This window comes from Gymnoscopelus braueri (assembly GCF_963280865.1).
Source record: "Gymnoscopelus braueri genome assembly, chromosome: 6".
Taxonomy (NCBI): domain Eukaryota; kingdom Metazoa; phylum Chordata; class Actinopteri; order Myctophiformes; family Myctophidae; genus Gymnoscopelus; species Gymnoscopelus braueri.
Window position 1 is genome coordinate 42,422,677 of NC_137607.1, and position 19,998 is coordinate 42,442,674.

General features: G+C 39.6%; 1 protein-coding gene across 1 annotated transcript; it reads right to left on the reverse strand.

Moving 5' to 3' along the window:
- Positions 1–4,937: 4,937 nt before the first annotated feature.
- On the reverse strand, positions 4,938–16,900 carry il12rb1 (interleukin 12 receptor subunit beta 1). The gene is made up of 15 exons (XM_080430148.1): positions 16,728–16,900; positions 15,337–15,460; positions 13,830–14,053; positions 12,822–12,964; positions 12,675–12,708; positions 11,749–11,871; positions 11,186–11,262; positions 10,110–10,338; positions 8,988–9,110; positions 8,602–8,706; positions 8,103–8,261; positions 7,265–7,426; positions 6,707–6,779; positions 6,040–6,109; positions 4,938–5,297 (listed from the first exon to the last, which is right to left on the reverse strand). The coding sequence occupies exons 1-15, from the start codon at positions 16,798–16,800 to the stop codon at positions 4,941–4,943; spliced, it is 2,076 nt and encodes a 691-aa protein (XP_080286274.1). The 5' UTR covers positions 16,801–16,900; the 3' UTR covers positions 4,938–4,940.
- Positions 16,901–19,998: the final 3,098 nt, after the last annotated feature.

The following is a 19,998-nucleotide window of genomic DNA, read 5'->3' on the forward strand; positions in this document are numbered from 1 at the left end:
TCTAGAATGTCTGATACAGAAAATGCATTTTGAGGAATTATTAGTAAAAATGGAGGCTGCCCTCTTGTGGCCTTTTAGAGTAATCCTGATTCCTGTTTAGAGCAGTCCAGCGTTACCTTACACCTGTTGTTAAGAGGGAAAATGAAAATATACATTAAACCGATTTAGAAAGAAAGAAAATGCCCTGAGAATCAGACAGCATTTATACATAATTTGCTGTTTTGATCAAGTTCTTTTTATTAATCTCATTATTACTGCAGCTGTGAAATCACCCAATAGGTCACACTGTACATACACTTCAACCAGTTTATTGTCACATTACAAGTTTACACCTGGTATAAAAAGTTAGTTTTGTGCAAGGCTCCCACAAATTGCAGTTACACGTTTAAATAAAGAACAAGAATAAGATAGAGTAAAATGATCAAAACAGAATATCAAATATACTGTACACTAAGATTGTCACAAGTCTTCCACTGTCTCACTGTCCCATGTTATTATAAAACAAACAAAACCAAAACAGGATTGAGGTACAAAGCAAACTGTCAGGCAGAAAACGTGTATCTCCATATTTGATTCATTAATTAATGCAATTCTTTTTTCTTCCTTTGTCATATGACAGTGTCACGCAAAAGTAAGTTAAGTTTCCTTTCAAATGAAAAAGAAAGTAGCTAAGTATGTCTGTGGGTTTTGTATTGAACCAATGAAAAGTATTAGCTAGAGCTTGTGACTAAATAAATACATTGGAACACAGGTTCTTTTTTCTATTTCCCGGAAAAGTAACTGTCTTGGTTTCCACTCGACAGTTAAAATATGAAAGTTGTCAGTTATTTGTCTGTTGATGTTGTTGTGATACAAACCATGACGGTATCAGCAGCCAGAATCTAACCACACAGCGTTTATCAGATGTTAATCTTTACTCTGTGGTGTAGACGTCTAGATCTGCATCATGTTGATCTAAGATGTGGGCAGTGATAATAACTTTTGTGTGATGCCACTGTTAGTCTAGACCTGTGTTTCCCAAACACTGGATCGGGACCCATTTGTGGGTCGCAGACACATTTTTATGTGTCACGAGTAAATACCCCGTTTCAAACAAATTTTAAAATTATTTCAAAAGATTAAAAAAATTAAACACATGAAAAATATTCAGGAAAAAAAGAAGGAAAGAAACAAACTTTTAAGAAGTAGTAGATCTACAAGCTCACAAAACGTCGCATCGCAACGTGTTGTGTGCTTGTATCTGCTATTTTCACTAGTTTGGGTCAATTTCTCTTTTGGGTCTCGAGCAAAAACGTTTGGGAACCACTGGTCTCTAGACTGTATGGTGTTAGTGTGTGGTTGGTCTTGGGATTGCTTGTTGCTTGTTAACCTGCTTTGTCCTAGGTGTCAGGCTGGGGCAACCTGCAACCTGCATGGCTCATGGAGAGTAGACTACTGGGCTCGGTGCCTCCAGGAGCCTACATGAACTTGGCCATGATCATTCTCTGGGAGATTCAGACCTGCTGCCATCAGGGTTTCTTCAGCTCTCCACATTCCTTTGTTTGCTATTATGTTTTGCCCTTGATCCATCCACACCCTGCACTACACCATGTTCCACTCATCCATACACCTGCACACCCTACTGATTACTGCCTCCACATCCCATAGGTTCCGTATGTTTTGCTATTTCAGTTCACCCATGCTTTATGTTAAGTTAATTCTTTATTAAATATGTATTACTTCGTTTTACACCTTTGGTCTCCCTCCCCTTTATTTGTCATGGCCGAGAGCCAGTCATGATATGTTTCCTCTACGCTCAAAACAAACGCCCGGAATAAAAAAAGGTGCATTTCAACAGAAATTAAAAATGCAATGTAGCAAAAAGATCAAAGGGTCGAAAGGGGGGGACAATACAGAGGTAGCGACGTAGACGCGTATGATGATGAGTATGAAGCGTTTACACTTTTCCTGATGAGGGTGTTTCTAGGTCTTTTCAAAACCACATCCTGTCACATGGTCTCCTTTCTTCTTACTGCTCACATCATTGTTACTATTACTAGCATTTACAGTACTACTGTTAGAACAATTTTCAAAAAAGGTTGAAAAGGTTTGTTGCCAGAGTCCCCCATAAGATAAGACCTTAGTTGTTGTTATATCAGATTTAGTACAGAATTATACAACTGTCTATAGGTGGGGAGAGAGAGAAACCTGTGAACCTACAATGTTCAACCAATTACTGCATTCACCACGCGCGCACTGTGACGGCCCGAAATGGTCCGCGAGCCGCCTGTTACCCGACGGCCCGAAATGGTCCGCGAGCCGCCCGTCAATCACCCCTTCGTCACCCCCGTTGTCATTAAGTGTCCCGGTGCTGGCACCTGCGGTGCGAGAGAGTGAGCGTGGGAAGTTTGGAGGACGAGGAAGTCAGACCCTCGTTCCCTCAGTGTTTGCACCGTGCGTTTAGACCGTTAACAAGTGTCGTAGCCCTCCGTGAAGTGGACGTTGATCCCACGGAAGAAGGAGCCACACACCCCGCCAACGGATCCTGAACAACTGTGCGATTCCCCGCATTCTGGCCGTTCCTGCTAAACGAACAACAAAGTGTTTGTTGTGACTGACCGTCACTGACACGCAGGGAACCGTTCCAGATCACCTCCGCTGCCTGCCTTACTGGTATTTCCCTTATTATTTGAGCTCATAGGCCTATTTTGTTTTGGGGAGAGCGAACTTTATTTTGATTTATTTGTTTATTGTTTGGGGGAACCTAAACAAGGAGCCGATATACTCGGTGAAGAGGACTTACTATAACGTGCGTTGCGTTGCGTCTTGCGTGCTGCGTGCGTATTAAGGACCGGGCACGGACTATTAAAGCCTGTGGTACGTGACTTTATCTATCAAAGACCTTGGTTTATGATGGCCTTGTGTTGTGCGACGTTGTGAACTGATGGTAATGCATTGAATTGTGTTTTGCGTTAAAAACGAGGGGTTACATACGTAACCTGGGTTTTGTGATTCTGTGAATTATATTTTGTTCTTTTTTGTTTGTTTTTGAAACTATTGATCAACTGGTTGGCTTTTGGTTTAATTTTGATGAATTGAAGAGTTTGATGAACTGCTTTGTGTGTTGAAAATGACTTTTTCTCACTAAAACAATTGCAACGGAACTTAAAACGTGTGTTTGGTGGTTTATTCTCAATGACAAAAGGGTTTATATTTTATATTTAAGTCCTTTGTGTGGTTTCACTAATGGTTAAAAAAAACTCAGATGAGGAAGAACTCACTAAATACAAAAAAGGAGGAATAAGGAGTATTATTTCTCTGGTAGACAAAGTCTACCTGGCACCCCAAATTCAAATTAACCAATTCAGTGGAAACCGTTACATAAAAGTGGCACCCCAGATGGGATAAATAAAACATTGAGAATAATAAAATCAAACATGGACAACCCAGAGCCAAACATGGTCAATCAATCAATTAATGGAGCCAATCTGGAAAACACAGAACCAAACCTACTCAATCAGCCAATCAATGGAGCCAACATGGACACCCCAGAAACCAATGTCACCAATGCACCAAGTGAACCTGAATCCGAAACTGAGTCTGAGGAGGAAGGCAATGTGGAACCTGTTGCTGTGACTCAATCGGGAGATGGTCAGATTCCTGTGGATGTGCAGGAGGAAGGAATGCTAACTAGCCATACCTTACTTGACATGGACCTCGTTAATGTAACTGAACGCCAGAATCTGCCACCTGGACAACAGCAACCTCCACTTACTTTCACACCTTCATGGATATTACTACGAATTCAGGATGATTTAAGCAGTCTGCATAAAAATCAGTTAACACTACAAACACTCATCATCGATCAAATCAAACAGCTCCGCGTTGAACAGGAAAAACTCTCAATGTTCTCAATGACAAAAGGGTTTATATTTTATATTTAAGTCCTTTGTGTGGTTTCACTAATGGTTAAAAAAAACTCAGATGAGGAAGAACTCACTAAATACAAAAAAGGAGGAATAAGGAGTATTATTTCTCTGGTAGACAAAGTCTACCTGGCACCCCAAATTCAAATTAACCAATTCAGTGGAAACCGTTACAGCACGCACGCATGCACACACACACACACACACACACACACACACACACACACACACACACACACACACACACACACACACACACACACACACACACACACACACAGCTACTTAAGTCAGTTCATGAACTGTTGCATACAACAGAAATTGACAGAAATTTAGAAATATGTTTTCACGCATTTGCTTTTTTGTCAATAAAAGTGTCAGTCAGTCAATCAATCAATCAATCAAGCAAGCACTCAATCAATCTCTCAATTAATCAATCAAACCCCGGGTAAAGAGGAAATAACTTAAAAATCATCTTTGGAAAAGAGTGTGATTTTCCTCAGAAGCTCACAAGTGATTAAACAACGTAACCTGACTGCTCTATAGGTCACTGTCTTCAGCTTGTAGCCTCAGCTCCCTGTTGGAACAGTTCACTGCTGTTCACCTTGCAGGCCTCATTGCACTTTGGCACATTCACACACCCAGAATCTTCCCCCCACAACGTGAAACCTTCCAGACCTGGGGAAGTTCTGTGATGGGGTTTTTTTGTTCACGTTTCCATTATCACCAGAACCACCCCTGAAGAGGGGGGTACATCATCATAAACTCATTAAAAAAAGCAAAATGTGCCTATATACAAGCTCTATTGTGAGCCTGTAGATAGGCAATCTTTTTGCTATTTTAAAATAATGTAGTAAGTACAGTAGAAGCTCTGAGTTCTGTGTTCCCAGAACTCAGGTTTAGTGCTACCTCCTGAGCAGGGCCCAAATTAGGTTCTGTCAACCTTACGTGAAACCGAGTCATAGCGTATGGAAACAAATCCTGTGAAATAAGTTACACTGCACGGTTCACTTAGTTCTTAGTAGAGCTGTTAGTTCAGTCCGCCTTCATGTCGAAGACTAAACCATTCCTGTACACCAACGGGGTGACCTCACTGTCTCCATCTCCCCGTCCGAGACCATCGCTCACCTCCACGTCTCCACATGGCTTCAGGCCCTGGTCTTTATATCCAGAACTTATCATAGGCTCATCACAGGGACTCTCCGAGGTGTCTGAACCACTCAGGATCCCCTGGTGTTCCGAGTCTTCTTCGCTGTCATCGTCGTCCGTGACCTCCTCTGCCGAGGGCGTGGTCTCCGTCTGGTCCTCGGGGGTCTGGGCGGTGATGTCCGGAACCGGCGGCTGATGATGGAGAGTGAACTCGTGAACTTCCTCTTTCATCTCCAGCATCTCCTGTTGAAGAGACGCAGACACGGCAGTGACGCCAGGGATGTGGAGAAAATATAAATATAATATATTTTTGGACGGCACACATTCATCTCACACTGCTTCAATACATCCAGGGTTCTCAAAGACCCCCAGGGGTCCTTGGGGCGGGGGGGGGACATGGTCTCCAGCTAAATTAGTTAATATAGACTGACTGACTGACTGACTAAGTGACTGAGTCAACTGACTGACTGATTGACTGACAGACCGTCTGATTCCCTGCCTCACATATGCATACACACACACACACACACACACACACACACACACACACACACACACACACACACACACACACACACACACACACACACACACACACACACACACACACACAGTGAGTCAGTATTTGTGGTGTGTTTGTGGTGTAGGCCTACTTGTGCTTCATCTACTCAGCAGGTGATTTCCTCTCCGACTGAAACTTTCACATGAACTATAGATGTAGACGCTCTTTTCCTAATTTTCACATGGTTGCTCAGAACCTCAGAAATGTAAAGCCTAATATATACCCTGTTGTAAGCTCACTGCGAGTCACAATGTCATGCGTTGTGATCTTGTAGGTCTGCTTAAGTTGTTAAAATGTTTATATTTTTTGCTGGGAACCCACTGGAACCTACTCAAGGACCCCTGAGAGTCCCCGGACCCCACTTGAGAACCATCGTCCTAAACCTCTGCTGAAATGAAGTCTCCAGATGGGCGTTTACTGTACCTCTGGACAGTAGGGGTTGGTGGGATGTAAAACAGGCACTGGAACAGGAGGGAGGATTCTCTTTTTGAATCTAAGGATGGGAGCAGAAAAGAAAAACATGGATATAAAATCCACTGGAACTGAGGAAGGTAATGAAGTTCAGAATCAAGAGGGATTTATTTGTCACTCACTACTGTGACACAACAATACAATGTCTTTTCCAGGCTTAACTCAGGTGCCGCACGACCGAACAGCCTCAAACTTGGCCTGTGTGTCCCCTATGACCCAGGGGTATGCAGTGCCAAAAGGCAATACGATCAGATCAGTACGTTTTGCACCACTGCCCATCCATGTCAAGGTGGGAGAGGGTGGCATGCAGAACCTTGGAGATGGCATTGTAGATTCCTGTAGTTTCTCACTGCACATTTTATTTTAAATCTATTATCGTGTTTGGTGTTTTCATTCCGTTGCTGATTTTATTTGATCGTTCTTTGTACATGGTAAATAAAGTGTATCATTACATTTATTCTACAACTACTTCTTGAGAAGAAATAATGTTGTACGTTTTCTTTTGTTCCAGACATACAGAACAGCAACTCACCATCTACAGACTCACAACACACGATGAGAGCTTGTAGATGGGCTATTTTCAGCGAAGTGATTAACAGGACAAAGCAAAGCAACTCACCTCTTAAAGATGAAGGTGCACAGTATTGAACAAATGAACAAGAGGACAAACACCACCACCAAAACACTCCATGCTGATGTGGAGAAGAGCAAAGGAGTGAAAGAACAACACATTATAAATAAGCAAATATTCAGTCCTGTATATGGAAGTTCAAGTGCACATATATTGGCTTAAGGTTCAAGGTTTCTATGTTACATCTTGTGTACGGGACAGGTATAAGAGTAAAGTTATTGTTGCAGCAGCAATAATAATAATAATAATAAATGTACACAGTGCAGTATATATAACAACAAGGGAATAATAAAACAAATAATCAAAGGATAGCAGCAGTATTAAGACAAATTAAGTTTGTCTGTTGGTCCTAACGCTTATGGCCCTTGAAGTGTGCAAGGTGTGCAAGGTTCTTATTTAATACACTCCAACATTTACTCCATCTCACTGTGTCGCTACACTGTCACACTAAAGAGTATAAATGAAGCTCTGTTCCCTCCAGAGACCAGGAAAGAGGTTTCAAAGTCTTCCTAAAAGGATTCTAAAAGCATCCTAGAACTCTCCCACCGTTCTTCCAGCTTTTCCTCTCCGCTGATTTGATGATGAGGATGGACTCATGGGGTCCTGCTCCAGCCTTCGTTACTCCAAACACACTGATGTTGTATATGAACCCTGGGCTGAGCTTGTCTAGAGGATGCTCTGTGTGTGAGGCTGAGATGTTGTGACACTCTTTATGAAAACACAGTAAATGTGATCCATGTTACTGCAACATACTGTGAGTGTGAGTGACTACATAAAACATTCAACAAATCCCATATCTTACAGTTACTTTGCTTACTTTTTGTTTTGCACGTAACATTGTTAATTTATTATGATTTATTATATATTATCTGTAATGTTTTCCATATTGTTTTGTGCCTTGCGGCCAATTAATGACAAGACATAGTCAATTTAAAATAGCAGATAAACAATCTCACAACATATTGTGACATATTGTACGATTGTAGAGCTGCTATTTGTGCAAAACTTTAACATTTGTAAACATTTTAGATTTTTTTTGGTTACTGTATATTGTCATCAAAATTATATTTAGGGGGGGAAATGTTATCATTGCTATGGAGTGTTTGCTCAGTAAGAGTCTCCCCGTCTCTCAAGATCTTTAATTAAAAAATATGTTCAAGTCGGGATATTCTTTTATCTAAAACAAAATCCTAACAATATATATAGTATAAAGTGCTGGAGAGACTGAACAAACACTCTATAGCAGTCATTACTATCTGGATATAGAGGTATTTAACTTTTTTCTTTTTTCCACAAAGTTTAGTTTAGTTATAATTGCTTACTCTACTTTTAATGTGGTTAAATGTCCCTGTTGGAAATAATAAATAGTTGGACTTGAACTCACCCTCATTAGGATGCAGGTCATGTGGACTGGTCTTTGTGATACAGACAGTATAGTATGAGAGGAAGCCTCGTAGGTCTTCAACAGGGATGGCTTTCCACCACAGTTTAGACAAGTTGTGCGTCTTGTTATGAACAAGACCTTGTGGTTTGACACGTGGTGCTGAAACAGACGAGAAAACATAACAGCGGTCAAACCAGCTCCAAAACAACGCAGATGTGAATTCATAACATCGTTCAATCGCAGCATTCACAGAAGAAAGTGTGCAGCTTCCATGTTAACCTAGCCATGACCACTTAACCTCAAAGAAATTGTAGATTATGCAAAATATTGCCTGCATATAATGATTAATGAAAATAGCTGTTCACACACATTGCATCACAGTCTGCTATCTTCACAGTTTTTGATTTATTTTCTTTTTACATTTTTGAAAACGTCTGTACATTTTCTTTCTTTTTTCTCTCTCTCTCTTATAACGACATTTAATATAAAAAATACTTACCACCCTCTTTCTTATAAAAAAGACACATTTTGATTGTCTGCGGTGTCCTGTTTATGCATTTGTGTTCAAAGTAATAGTAGCGAACGAAGTCCTCCATCTCTGAAACTAAACCATACAGTATACAGTAAGACTTTATGTTTATGTTGTTGGATGTTTATCTAAAGACACCTTTGTTATGTGCTTTGTATCTGAATGTGCTTTACTATTAATAATTAAAGGGCGTGCATTTTTTAAAATATATATAAGAGTTAGGGTTAGGGTTTACCAATTAGGAGATACCAGAGCATACCAGATGAAGAAGTTTGTAAAGAAATTATTGAAAAAGTTACACAGTGTGCCTTTAAAGGATGTGTATGGATAAACTGGAGTCAAGATATAGAACTTACGTAGTTTCATTTTATCATACTTTTTCCTTGCTGGTAAAGTTTTCACTCTAACTGGGTCTCCATGTCGGAATGTGAACAACTCAACGCAGGTTTTTCTACGGACCCATAACTGATGGTCACAAGCTGTTTGTGAGGAAAACACATTTATTTAAATAAGCATGTTTGGTCATGACAGACACAGAGATGGTGACATGAACACAGACACAGATAGAATAGTCTCGCATAGCCAGACGATAAGAGATTTCCACCTACTGATGCATCTGGTGATATCTTCATTCAATGAATGTGCTAAAACTGGATATAAACAAATATTAACAGCATCGCAGAACCAATGCTAAGACTTAAAGATGGAGTGCCATGATATTTTTCAACCCTAAAACCTGATCATAAGGTATTATTATTATGTAAGGATTTTTTTCAACAAAAAAAAAGTGTACAGTAAGTGTTAAAATGTTGTTTTTATGTAGACACACCCACCAGTGCATTAAGTATACCTGGTTCTCACCTTAGCACCTCCTCCACCACCTTAGCACCACCCACCTGTCCTAGTCCCTCCTCCTCCTCATGCCCACACCTGTTGTGTTATGATAATGAGGGGGAGGGTGTGGGCTTTGTGATGTCACTAAAGCACTGTTTCTCTATTGGCACATTTGACCCTCAAGGTTTCAGCCTCCAGGAAAAAACTCCAAATAGTCAGAGAAGACATAAAACACCATAAAAACACCACCGGGGGGCTTAATGAAGTTCTATCAACCTCATAGACACATGAAAAACAGAAAAAGTGCAAAAACATGGCACCACCTCTTTAAGGGCAGTCCTTGGCTTCATATTGGGATGGTATTTGGACTGGTGTTTAGGTTTGTTAGGTTTGTCACCACTGTTCACCACTGTTTTATTTCACCCAGTGCCCATATATATGGAATTGAGATTTACCCAGATGTGTCAGTGGGCGAAGATCTCGGATCGTCTGACAGTGCAAGACTAGAGAAAGAAAGACAGAACACAGACACATGGGAGGGAGACAGTGATGGAGCGGGCAAGAGAAAGACAGACAGGGAGAATGCTGGGAGTGAACTGCACTGACAGAGCACATGCACAGTATGCACATACCTATACACTTACATTTGATATCTTTGGTTAGTTTGACTGGTAGGCCTACTTTTAGGACAGCAGGGGGTGACTGTCCCACCTGGTTCATGGCGATAATGGAGATGTTGACAGGAGAGTTAGACACATACATGGTGCATGCAGTGTCGTTCGTGTGGCGCCGGCCCTTGTTCCGGCAACGACAAGACTGGGAGTCATTCACACTGTACTTCACTCCACCCACTGCAGCTGCAAGTGACGGAGCCTGATCAGGGACACAAGGCATTACAGATTGTTTGTGACATTTATCAACTCATTGTGTCTAGGTGGAAACCCCCACATTCCCTTTCTGTTAAAAAATGGAAACTATCTTTTCTGAAGGTTTTAGGGTTGGAAGTGTCAATTGCAAGAGCAAATGGGGCCAAAAGGCAATCTATCGATGCACTCATGCATGCTGTAGAAAAGGTCAAAGCGCACTTATAATTTGCTTACATTTTTATGTTGTCATCACAAGCCTGTATATGTAGTCATTGTATTTTGTGGAATGTCTTTTCAGTTATAGTCATGTTGGAACCAATATAACGGTGGGATTGTAGGAAGGGGTGGGGGGTGGGGGGAGGGATGTAGTGAAGGGAGGGTAGCCGCCCTGTGTACAAAAAAATGGGAAATAAGTGACAGGACGTGTAGGTGGGTGATTGTGGATGTATACGTGGCACGTGCATGTGTTCTGAACACATGCAGGCAACAAATATGTATGTCCTATTGTCCGTGCACTGTAAATCTAATTGCTGAGAAAAATGGGTTGCTCTTGTAAAATGTAAAATGAACAATAAAAAGTTGGTCACAAAAAAAATATATAATTAATTGTGACTCCGTCCAACCAGTCAGCTGTGAGTGGTAGATGTGGTTTCTATTTTATTTTGTATGTGTTATGGGGTCACGGGTTTATTGTTTAGGGCCACTATAGCCCTGGGACAAAATTAAACTGAGGATGTTGTGTTTGTGGAGAGGATGGGAATCAAACCAATCATTTGGTTTGATTGTCTATGGGGCGTGCAGGTGTGTCCTGTCCATGCACAGTTCTATTAAAAAATTAAGCATCAACAACTTACCTTCCAAGTTAGACTGAGGACCCGCTGGGTGCCTTTGTCAATCTCCTGCAAAGTAACTTCAGGTGGTTTTTCAATCACTGCAACCAAACCACACACATTCATTCATGTAGGATTTATACATTTACTTGATAAAGAATGGATTCAGAAACAAAAGGACCCCTCGTTGATCACACCACAACAAAAAAAGATGTAGCAGGCTGCTAAAGTGTCCTTAGAACATGGATATGATATGCCCATATCATTATAGGCAAAATTCTTAGTTAATTTAGTCCATCATAAGCTGGTGTCGTGCGTTGGAAATTGCAGCTCTATACAGTAAGCTCACAACACTTCACATTGCGAACTTCACAAAGTATAACATTCTGGCTTAAGTGATTAAAGGACCATACCAGTGGTCTTACATGTTTAGCTTATTGAATATGACCAAAGATACTTGAAATATTGAGAAGACACACCTCCCCATTGTATCATTCTTATAAGTGAACTATTTTTTAAAAACATTTTCCCATGATCACCTGCAATTATGCCATGGAACACTTGAGAAACAGTGTGAATTCACCCACCTATAGGAACCGTCTGGTTTTCTGACCAGTCACTCCACAGAGCGTTTTGGGCAGTAGTGGACTTGTGTCTGATCCGGACCCAGTACGCTGAGTCTCTCTGGAGGTCCAGCACAGTGACCTGGTCTGGTCACAATGATACACACTGCAATTTAACACACCTAATGGCATGACACAGTGGTTCTCAAACTGTTTTAATATCAAGGACCCGCAGTGTGGGGGTATGAATTATTGGCCAGTGGTGGAAGAAGTACTCAGATTTCTTTGCTTAAGTAAAATAAGCAATACCGCAATAGTAGAAATATTCACAGGTAACAGGTCTGTATTCAAACTTACTGTGTACTGTACACTCTCAGAGTTATAGACCTGCAAGGGTCCATTTGGAACCCCCTCAAGCAACCCTGGGGGTCCCCAGACCCCACTGGTATGACACATTCTTATCATCAGTATGATGTGAATGTTCATACTCAGTGATTTTTTTAAATGTATTTTTAGATTTGGTCTTAAAATTACAAATGTTACGTGGAATAGCAAGCAATGTTAGACAAATAGATAGTTGTTCTAGTGACACCGTTATTCCATTACTGTTCAAATCTGTGACGGTAGACTATTCATCTCAGGCACATCCTGGTGTAACACTGTTCTAACAATACTCGTTTATTCATTTATTCATTTAAAGCTGAAATTCTGAACATTTAATGAACAAAATGTTATTTTAACCAATCTGAATGGTAAAGCGTGTTAATATACAGTAATATAATAGAACATCTGCAGTGGTTGGAGGTGGTGCTCTGGTTTGCCCTGCCATGAGGCCAGAGTTCAAATCCTGGGTTGGACATGAAACTTATGGATTGCAGATTTAATTGAAGAGATGTTAAGGTGTCTTGCTATGTAGCGTACATAATGTAAAATAACATGGGAGTACTTACACACATCGTCTTTGGAATTCGTCTCCATTGACGTCTGAATCAACAATGGATAAAGAGATAAAGCAAGTTAAATGAGACAGCAAACAAACTGACTGACTGATGCTAACCTGACACAAAGATAGATAGATAGATAGATAGATACTGTACATTTTCCCATTGTGCAGTGGTGTCATTGTGTCTTCTGAACTGCACATGCACTGCAGCCCTTGTCTTCTCTGTTGCGTTCCAACTCAACCTGAGGTCATTTGCAGACCACGACTTAAGTATATTCAGTGGCTCTGCGTATTTAACTGTGAGAAGAAAAGACACCTTTATGCTGTAATTTACAGACACTATTTTATTCTAATATACAATTTGGTTTCATGAGCTTCGGGTAAGACCTGTCGCATTGATTCTGAAAAGCATTTCAGTGTGTGAGTCAAAGAGGGCATTTTTAGACAGTGTCCCTATTTGGTGGAGTGTGAAAACATCTGGCGGCCTGCGGGACCCCAGTCAACGAAGTATGCTTTAAGTGGTTGACAGAACATGTGTGTTTTCTTATTGGTTATAATCCAAAATATCAGGACAAACAAATACTATTAGCTGCCTCAACTTCTGCAAAGAAAACTGATATCAAATACTGGTTTGAACCGACTATTAATATGAGGGCAACCAGGCTTATTTTCTTCTGGCTTATTTATGTGTTTATACATAATAATAATAAATAATAATACATCAAATTAATATAGTGCTTTTCTTAGTACCGAAGTTGTGTTACATCAACACAAAACAAAATAAACAACTTAATTAGGAGAGGAATAGTTAAAAGGCAAAATATTTTGCAAGGAAAAAAACATTAAGCTAAGACTAAAAGGCAGAAAGGGAGATTTGAATTAGACGGGGAAAAGTGCGTCTGAAAAGGTGGGTTTTGAGGGAGGCTTTGAATAGGGCAAGGGTGGGGGCGGATATACATATGTGTACATATGTTTATTATTTCATTTCATTGTAATCTGTGAGATTCAAGTTTGTTGGACCGTTATTGTTTTATGTTGTTTATTTTCTCAAATGTGTCCCTGTTTGTGGCTTCATATGTGCATTTGGTGAGCTGGATTAATTATGTTGCTCTTAATAAATAAATAATTGATTAAAAAAATAACGTGTATTGCAGTAACCTACCTGTGTGGCTGAGTATGACAGAGGTGTTGGCTGAGTCACAGCTGTAGTTTCCCATGCGAGCTCTCACCCAGATGTACACAGAGCGGTTTTTGATCAGACTCTCTGCCGTCACATCACGTCTTCTGATGAGCGCTGCCTTCCCCGAGTCCCTCCTCACCATTCGTAACGAATCCTTTATTCTTGTCTCCTTTATCAAATTCATCCATCTGGATCCACCTGCATTACTGTGAAGACAATTAGGTACTTAGAAACATCTTTTCAATTCAACCCAGTTCATTGTATTCATCGTATTATCTAGTTTTCGTCAGGACTCTAGCAGCAGCATTCTGAATCAGTTGGAGTTGTCGAAGAGCTTTGCTTGAGAGTCCTGTGAGCAGACCATTACGGTAATCCAGTCTACTGGAAACAAAAGCATGTATAAGTGTTTCTAGGTCTTGCTTGGACAATTCCGTATCTCTTTCAGGTCTGTCAATGCCAAAACGAAATGTCACATTTTGTCCCCCCAAAAAGTCCATTCTGTGCTCTCAGTCATGATATGAAACTTGCAGGTGTCACTCTTTTCATTTTGTAGCTATACTCTCACAGAATCAAAGGGCAGTACATTTTGTGGTTACGGTCATGACTCACATCAGATCTACAAAAACTACAGACATCTACTGAATACTCTAATGTCTACTTACAGTGCTGGAAAGTAACTCATTCAACATTAACTGAAGTACTGTACTTACTGTATGTACAATTTTGAGGTACTTTATTACTTTACTTGAGTATGTCCATTTGTATATTTGTATATCATACTGTATATTTTTTCTCCATTAAATCGCAGAGGCAATATTGTACTTTTTACTCCACTACAATTATTTGAAAACATACAACATTAGATATATCTGCTATTTTCCAAAGACGGGCCACTACGCGACCCTCACACCTATACGTCGCATCGCCGATCCGACCAATATGCCCACATATGGAGATCTCTGTATCTGTCAGTCCTTGTTCCTTTTATGAAACACACTCTTAGACGACACCAGACCCATAGAGAGAGAGAGTTCCGTCACGCTTTGATCTCGCTGCAAAGCGGGCTGCTATGGGCTGCAGTTCCAAACATTGGAACTTCCTCATTGAGATAGACAGAGCATATCCGCATTCCATTCTTACAATGGGAGTCTATGCTAGTGTCGTCACTCTCATACTAGATCACGCTGGACAACACACTCACACACTGAGTCATAGTGACATGAGCATGACGACGTGGTCTGTCTGTCTGCCTGCCCACCCGCCCACCGGCCGGTCCTCCCTTAAGCCAATTTTAATATAAGAAAGAAGAAAGATTAGGACAAAGTAAACTACTTTAACTTTTTTGGTACTTGGTATTTTGATGCCAATACTTTTGTACTTTTAATCAAATACAATTAGTATTACAATGAGTATTTCTACAATATGGTATGGCTTTTACTTAAGTAAAACTATATTTTACTAAAGTATATTTCAGTATATTTTGACTCACCTGAAGTGAAGATTGAAAGTAGCGTTGGTCATAGATGCTGGCACTCTCCATTCACACGTGTAAAGATTAGCATCAGACGGATTTATGAAGCACTGAGGAGGTGAAGGGGCTTCACAGGCTAATCCTAGATTAAAACACACAAAACGGTTCAACAATCAGTTGATGATATCATTTGTAACCTGTTTAACTGTTAACCACTTGAGCCCTAGTATAGCCTACCTAAACGTTATTTGTAAGTTGGGTGCTTTTCTGAAGACATTTTCTCCCCCTGTTCAAATAAGGTGCTTATCATCCATAGGTATGGGTACCAGAGAGACTGTTTTCAGCCATACCTTTTGACACCTCTATATGAATGTTGTTATTGTATCATGTCTATTTATGATTCTGTGTTGCATACTATGTGCTTATGGTCTTGAGATAAATTAATCTCTCAAGACAATTCAGAGCTCCGCAGCTGAATCTGTCGGCAACTCCCATTACAGCGTGTAGAGTTGTTGAAATTAGGAATGAAAACAAAGGAGCACCACCGAGGGCTGATGGAGAGTAAACGGCCGACATCCGGTCTCTACGCGGGGAATTGGGCAGTGCCCCAAGAGGCAAATTCTAAGGAATGATTTTCTTTCTTTTCCTGATTTGCCGATGGGTTCCCAGATTAGAGTTAAATAAATGAAGATTAGTTATATATATAATGTGTTAATATGTTTTCTCACTCAACAGTAAACAAATCAACATAGAGTATTGTATGCAGTGTACAGTATCTGGACATTTCTAAAGTGACAATTTAAGTTCTATTAACACCTTTTTAAGACTGCAAACAATTAATAAAAAGATAAGACTATAACTGTGTCAAAAGTAATCAACAAACTACAGTATATTGTCAAACATCTGACAATTTGTCAAATATTACATATTACATACATTAGAAAGACGCAAACATTTTGAATTTTTGAGGCGTTGTGAGCTTACAATATTTATCTGTGGAACCGAGTCAAACTAAATGTCTCAACTCCTACAATGCTTAGTGCTTGTAAGGGTGGGGGGTCCCCAGTTCAAATATGATTATTTTGGGGGGTTAGGGCTGAAAAGGTTGAGAACCACTGCAGTAGTACTGTAAGTAGTCAATTAATAAAAGGATACAGTATGAATGCAGAATCAGTGGCAAACAGTTACAGACAAGACTGCAAACCAAAATGCAAGACATAAAACATAAACAAAAGAGACGTTTGCATTGTTCGCCAGGCTGCAAAGTACCTCAGCATCAGACTGGAGCCTGCTAACTGCCTTTGGAAACCACATCAAACTTTGTGACTCACGTAACACTCTCTCTGCACCGTAGCTTCTGCTGGCACGTCACACATCTCATCTATAAAAAAATGTTTATTTTAATTTACCTTTGTTGCCGATTATGAACACTGTAGCCAGGGTAATGAATCCCTGTACAACAGTACGACCCCTCAAGTCCATGAGGCCCTATGGAAAGCAGCTATTCTAATAGCCCAGTGTCAGTCAGTATAACCAACAGTCTGACAGGTACCTTCACACCAGACACACCAGACAAGCTTGTTAGACGATGGTTTCTTGTAAATGCAGCTTGATAGGAAATGTCAATGCAGTTTCATGTGTGTCAAAGTGTGCTGCAGCCAACCACATGTGCTGTGGGGGTGTGTGGGGGGGACCTTAATGTCACTTTGAAGTAATTTTACTTTATTTTCACTTGTCGATTTGACAGTGTGGGAACGTAAATAAGTACATATACTCAAGTACCGTTACTAAAGTAGTAAAAAGTGCAATTTTCAGGTACTTTTTCTTTACTTGAGGTGTTTAAAATGTTCAATACTTTATACTTCTGCTCCACTATCTCAGAGGAAAATATTGTACTTTTTTACTCCGCTACAATTATTTTACAGCCTTAGTTACTAAATACTTTGTAGATTTATATTATTATTACAAGACATACATTAACCACTTAAACCCTATCTTATACTTCAGCTCTTCAAAAAGAGCCTACAAGCTCAGCAGCAGCTAGATCTGTTATTTTCAAAAGGTTTTGTGAAATGAGACATTCTGCATGAGTGTTTTTACTTCTATATGAGGTATTTATTGATTGAACGATTTTATTTGGTGACATTATATAAAAATAGAGCACAGTAGCACTTTCCTGACTTTACAGTCATAGCATCAACTAGGATAAAAACAAATTAAAGCCCAATAGGCTTATTTTCATTGTGGTCCTCTTCATATAAAAACACTTAAAACATAACAAACAATAACACAACAGTATACATAAAAATATATATAATCTATGCGTTGTAAAGTCAATACATTTTAAATTATATTAAATTATTATTATATTAAGGTATTGCTACTTTTAGTTAAGACAAATGTCTGAGTACTTCTTCCATCACTGCTTTGAAGCTTTTGAGTTTATTTTCACTTTCTCTGCAGAAGGAAAACAGAAACAAACAACTAATATCTATTTATATATCAAAACAACGGAACAGAAACTCTCATTTGAAGGTTAAATAACAATAACAATAGTTAACTGCAAATTACAATTGTTCCGCACTAACTCAATGCTTGTGTTATGAGTCAAAACATGGAATATTAAACAGAAACAAAAATAACATTTAAAAAAATATCTATTTGTTAAATATCATGACAAGAAAGAGGTTGCAATGGGTGGGGTGCTGTTCAGACGAACAAGAACAGCTGCTCACCAGAATGATAAATTCACTTTGTATCACTTCATTGTTAAAAACAAGCTCTAATGAAACATAAAAATATTATTTTTTGACGGTTAAAGACTTGCTATTCCCTTTTCGCACACCCACCCCCCTCCTACACATCCTCATTCTATTCCCATTTCTGTCTGAGACTCATTCTGACTCATGTTGAAACTTGTCACAAAGAAGATGGAACTGCCATCAAATGAATACAGTACATCCTAAAGGCTCAGAATGAAATTGGGGGAATTGTTCGTTTGTTTGTATTTTGAATATGATTCAGTCTCAAATTAGTATGTCATTGGTGAAGGGAATTGTAGAGGTACAGGGTCACGAGTATAGGGGTCATGAGTAAATATTGGATTTTTTTCCGTTTAGGCTATACTACAATCTTTTAAAATTATTATTTCAAAAGAAGTACATATTTTTTCTCTAGCTAAAAAGTTTGCGAACCACTGCTTCATATGGTCACATTCTGTTCATCAACATATTTGAACACACATCAGCCATACTGACAACAACACATGGTCAGACCTTTGACTGCCTAGTTCAGAGGTCATTAGGCAATGGTTCACTCCAAACACACTCTCATATTAACAGAGGAGACACAGTTAACACACAGTTAACTTAAAGTTACAATATGTAACTTTCATGTTCTACCCTGGATTACATTTTCTTTCTTTTTTTAGCACTGAGCTAATAGAGCCTGCCTGCTTGCTTCTATTTTGACCTCCAGGCAGTACAGTAGGCTACCACTTGTCAGCCAGTAGTGGTCAAACCAACCAGACCAGGATGAGCAGGGAGACCAAACGCTACCATCACCCCAATTGTGTAAGTTATATTAACATACTCTACCATAGATTGGTCAAAATAAATTTGTATTCACGCAAAAAAGTTACAAATTGTAGCTTTAAGAAAATGTTATAACGACATATTGCTTACTCATAATATCTATAACTAGTTTTGTTTAGTTTGATTATTGACATTTCAGTATTTTCATTTCAAGTTCATAAATTCATAATTGTCATTTAAAACACATGTTGTTGTTACAATTAGTAGGTCTACTACTATAGACCAAAAATAGACCAAGATAAGATTTAAAATGTGAAGTTATCCGAACTAAAACTGAATAGGCCTATCTCAGATCACAAAATGTGAAATGAAAATTTAGAATAGAAAATATTATTTTCATTATGCAAAACGCCCGGGGACCCCCAGGGGTTCCAGGTGGTCCCCAGACCCCAGCTACTAGTGGGAGGGAATCGCTACATGTCTGTAAACTCTCAAGAACCAGCGAGCCCCACCCCGTCCATCGAGTTCAATGGACAGGTGGCGCCATCTTGTGAGGTTTTCAGCTATTCCTTTCAGTGGTGTGACGTCACGTTCTCTTTCTATTCTAAAACTAAAAGATGTTTGAGAACCACCGTATGTAGATTGAAAACCCAGCCTTTTTGTAGAGATAAAGCTACTTTGGCGCCGCTTAGTGGCAAGAAGCGTGACATTGCAGGGAATTAAGCTCCAACGACGTGCCCACACACACAGGGAAGTCATCAGCGTTGCCATGTCTGCTTATTATAAGCGACTTTGGGCTTGTTTTTCTGTAAAGTTGCTTGTAAATATTTGTAGTTGGCTGCGGGTTGCGGTTTTTTGTCCTTGTTTCTAAAGTGTAGTTGTTTATTTGAGCTTGCTGCCAGCCTAAACATGTGTTTCTCAAACATTGTCAAGTGGACCCCCAAATGTATTATTGTCTGCGGACCCCATCTGAATATGTTATGCCATTTTTTTTTTTAAATGTCTTAAATATTTTTTGAAAATAGCCGATGTATATAGGTTTAAACTAAAGGTCTCAGTCGCTTCGTTTGGACTTGTTGGTTGCTTGTTTTTCTCCCAAAACCTGGCAACACTAGAGGAAGTCATCATCATTTCCAACAACACAGAC

What these genes read in the sequence shown, in the direction of transcription:
- il12rb1 (XM_080430148.1), bottom strand. Translation starts at nt 16,800, where the DNA reads ATGGACTTGAGGGGTCGTACTGTTGTACAGGGATTCATTACCCTGGCT. An exon ending in GTATGATAAAATGAAACTAC is followed by an intron (nt 8,707 to 8,987) that starts GTAAGTTCTATA and finishes TGTATGGTTTAG; the next exon opens with TTTCAGAGATGGAGGACTTC. An exon ending in TGACCTGCATCCTAATGAGG is followed by an intron (nt 7,427 to 8,102) that starts GTGAGTTCAAGT and finishes GTTTTCATAAAG; the next exon opens with AGTGTCACAACATCTCAGCC.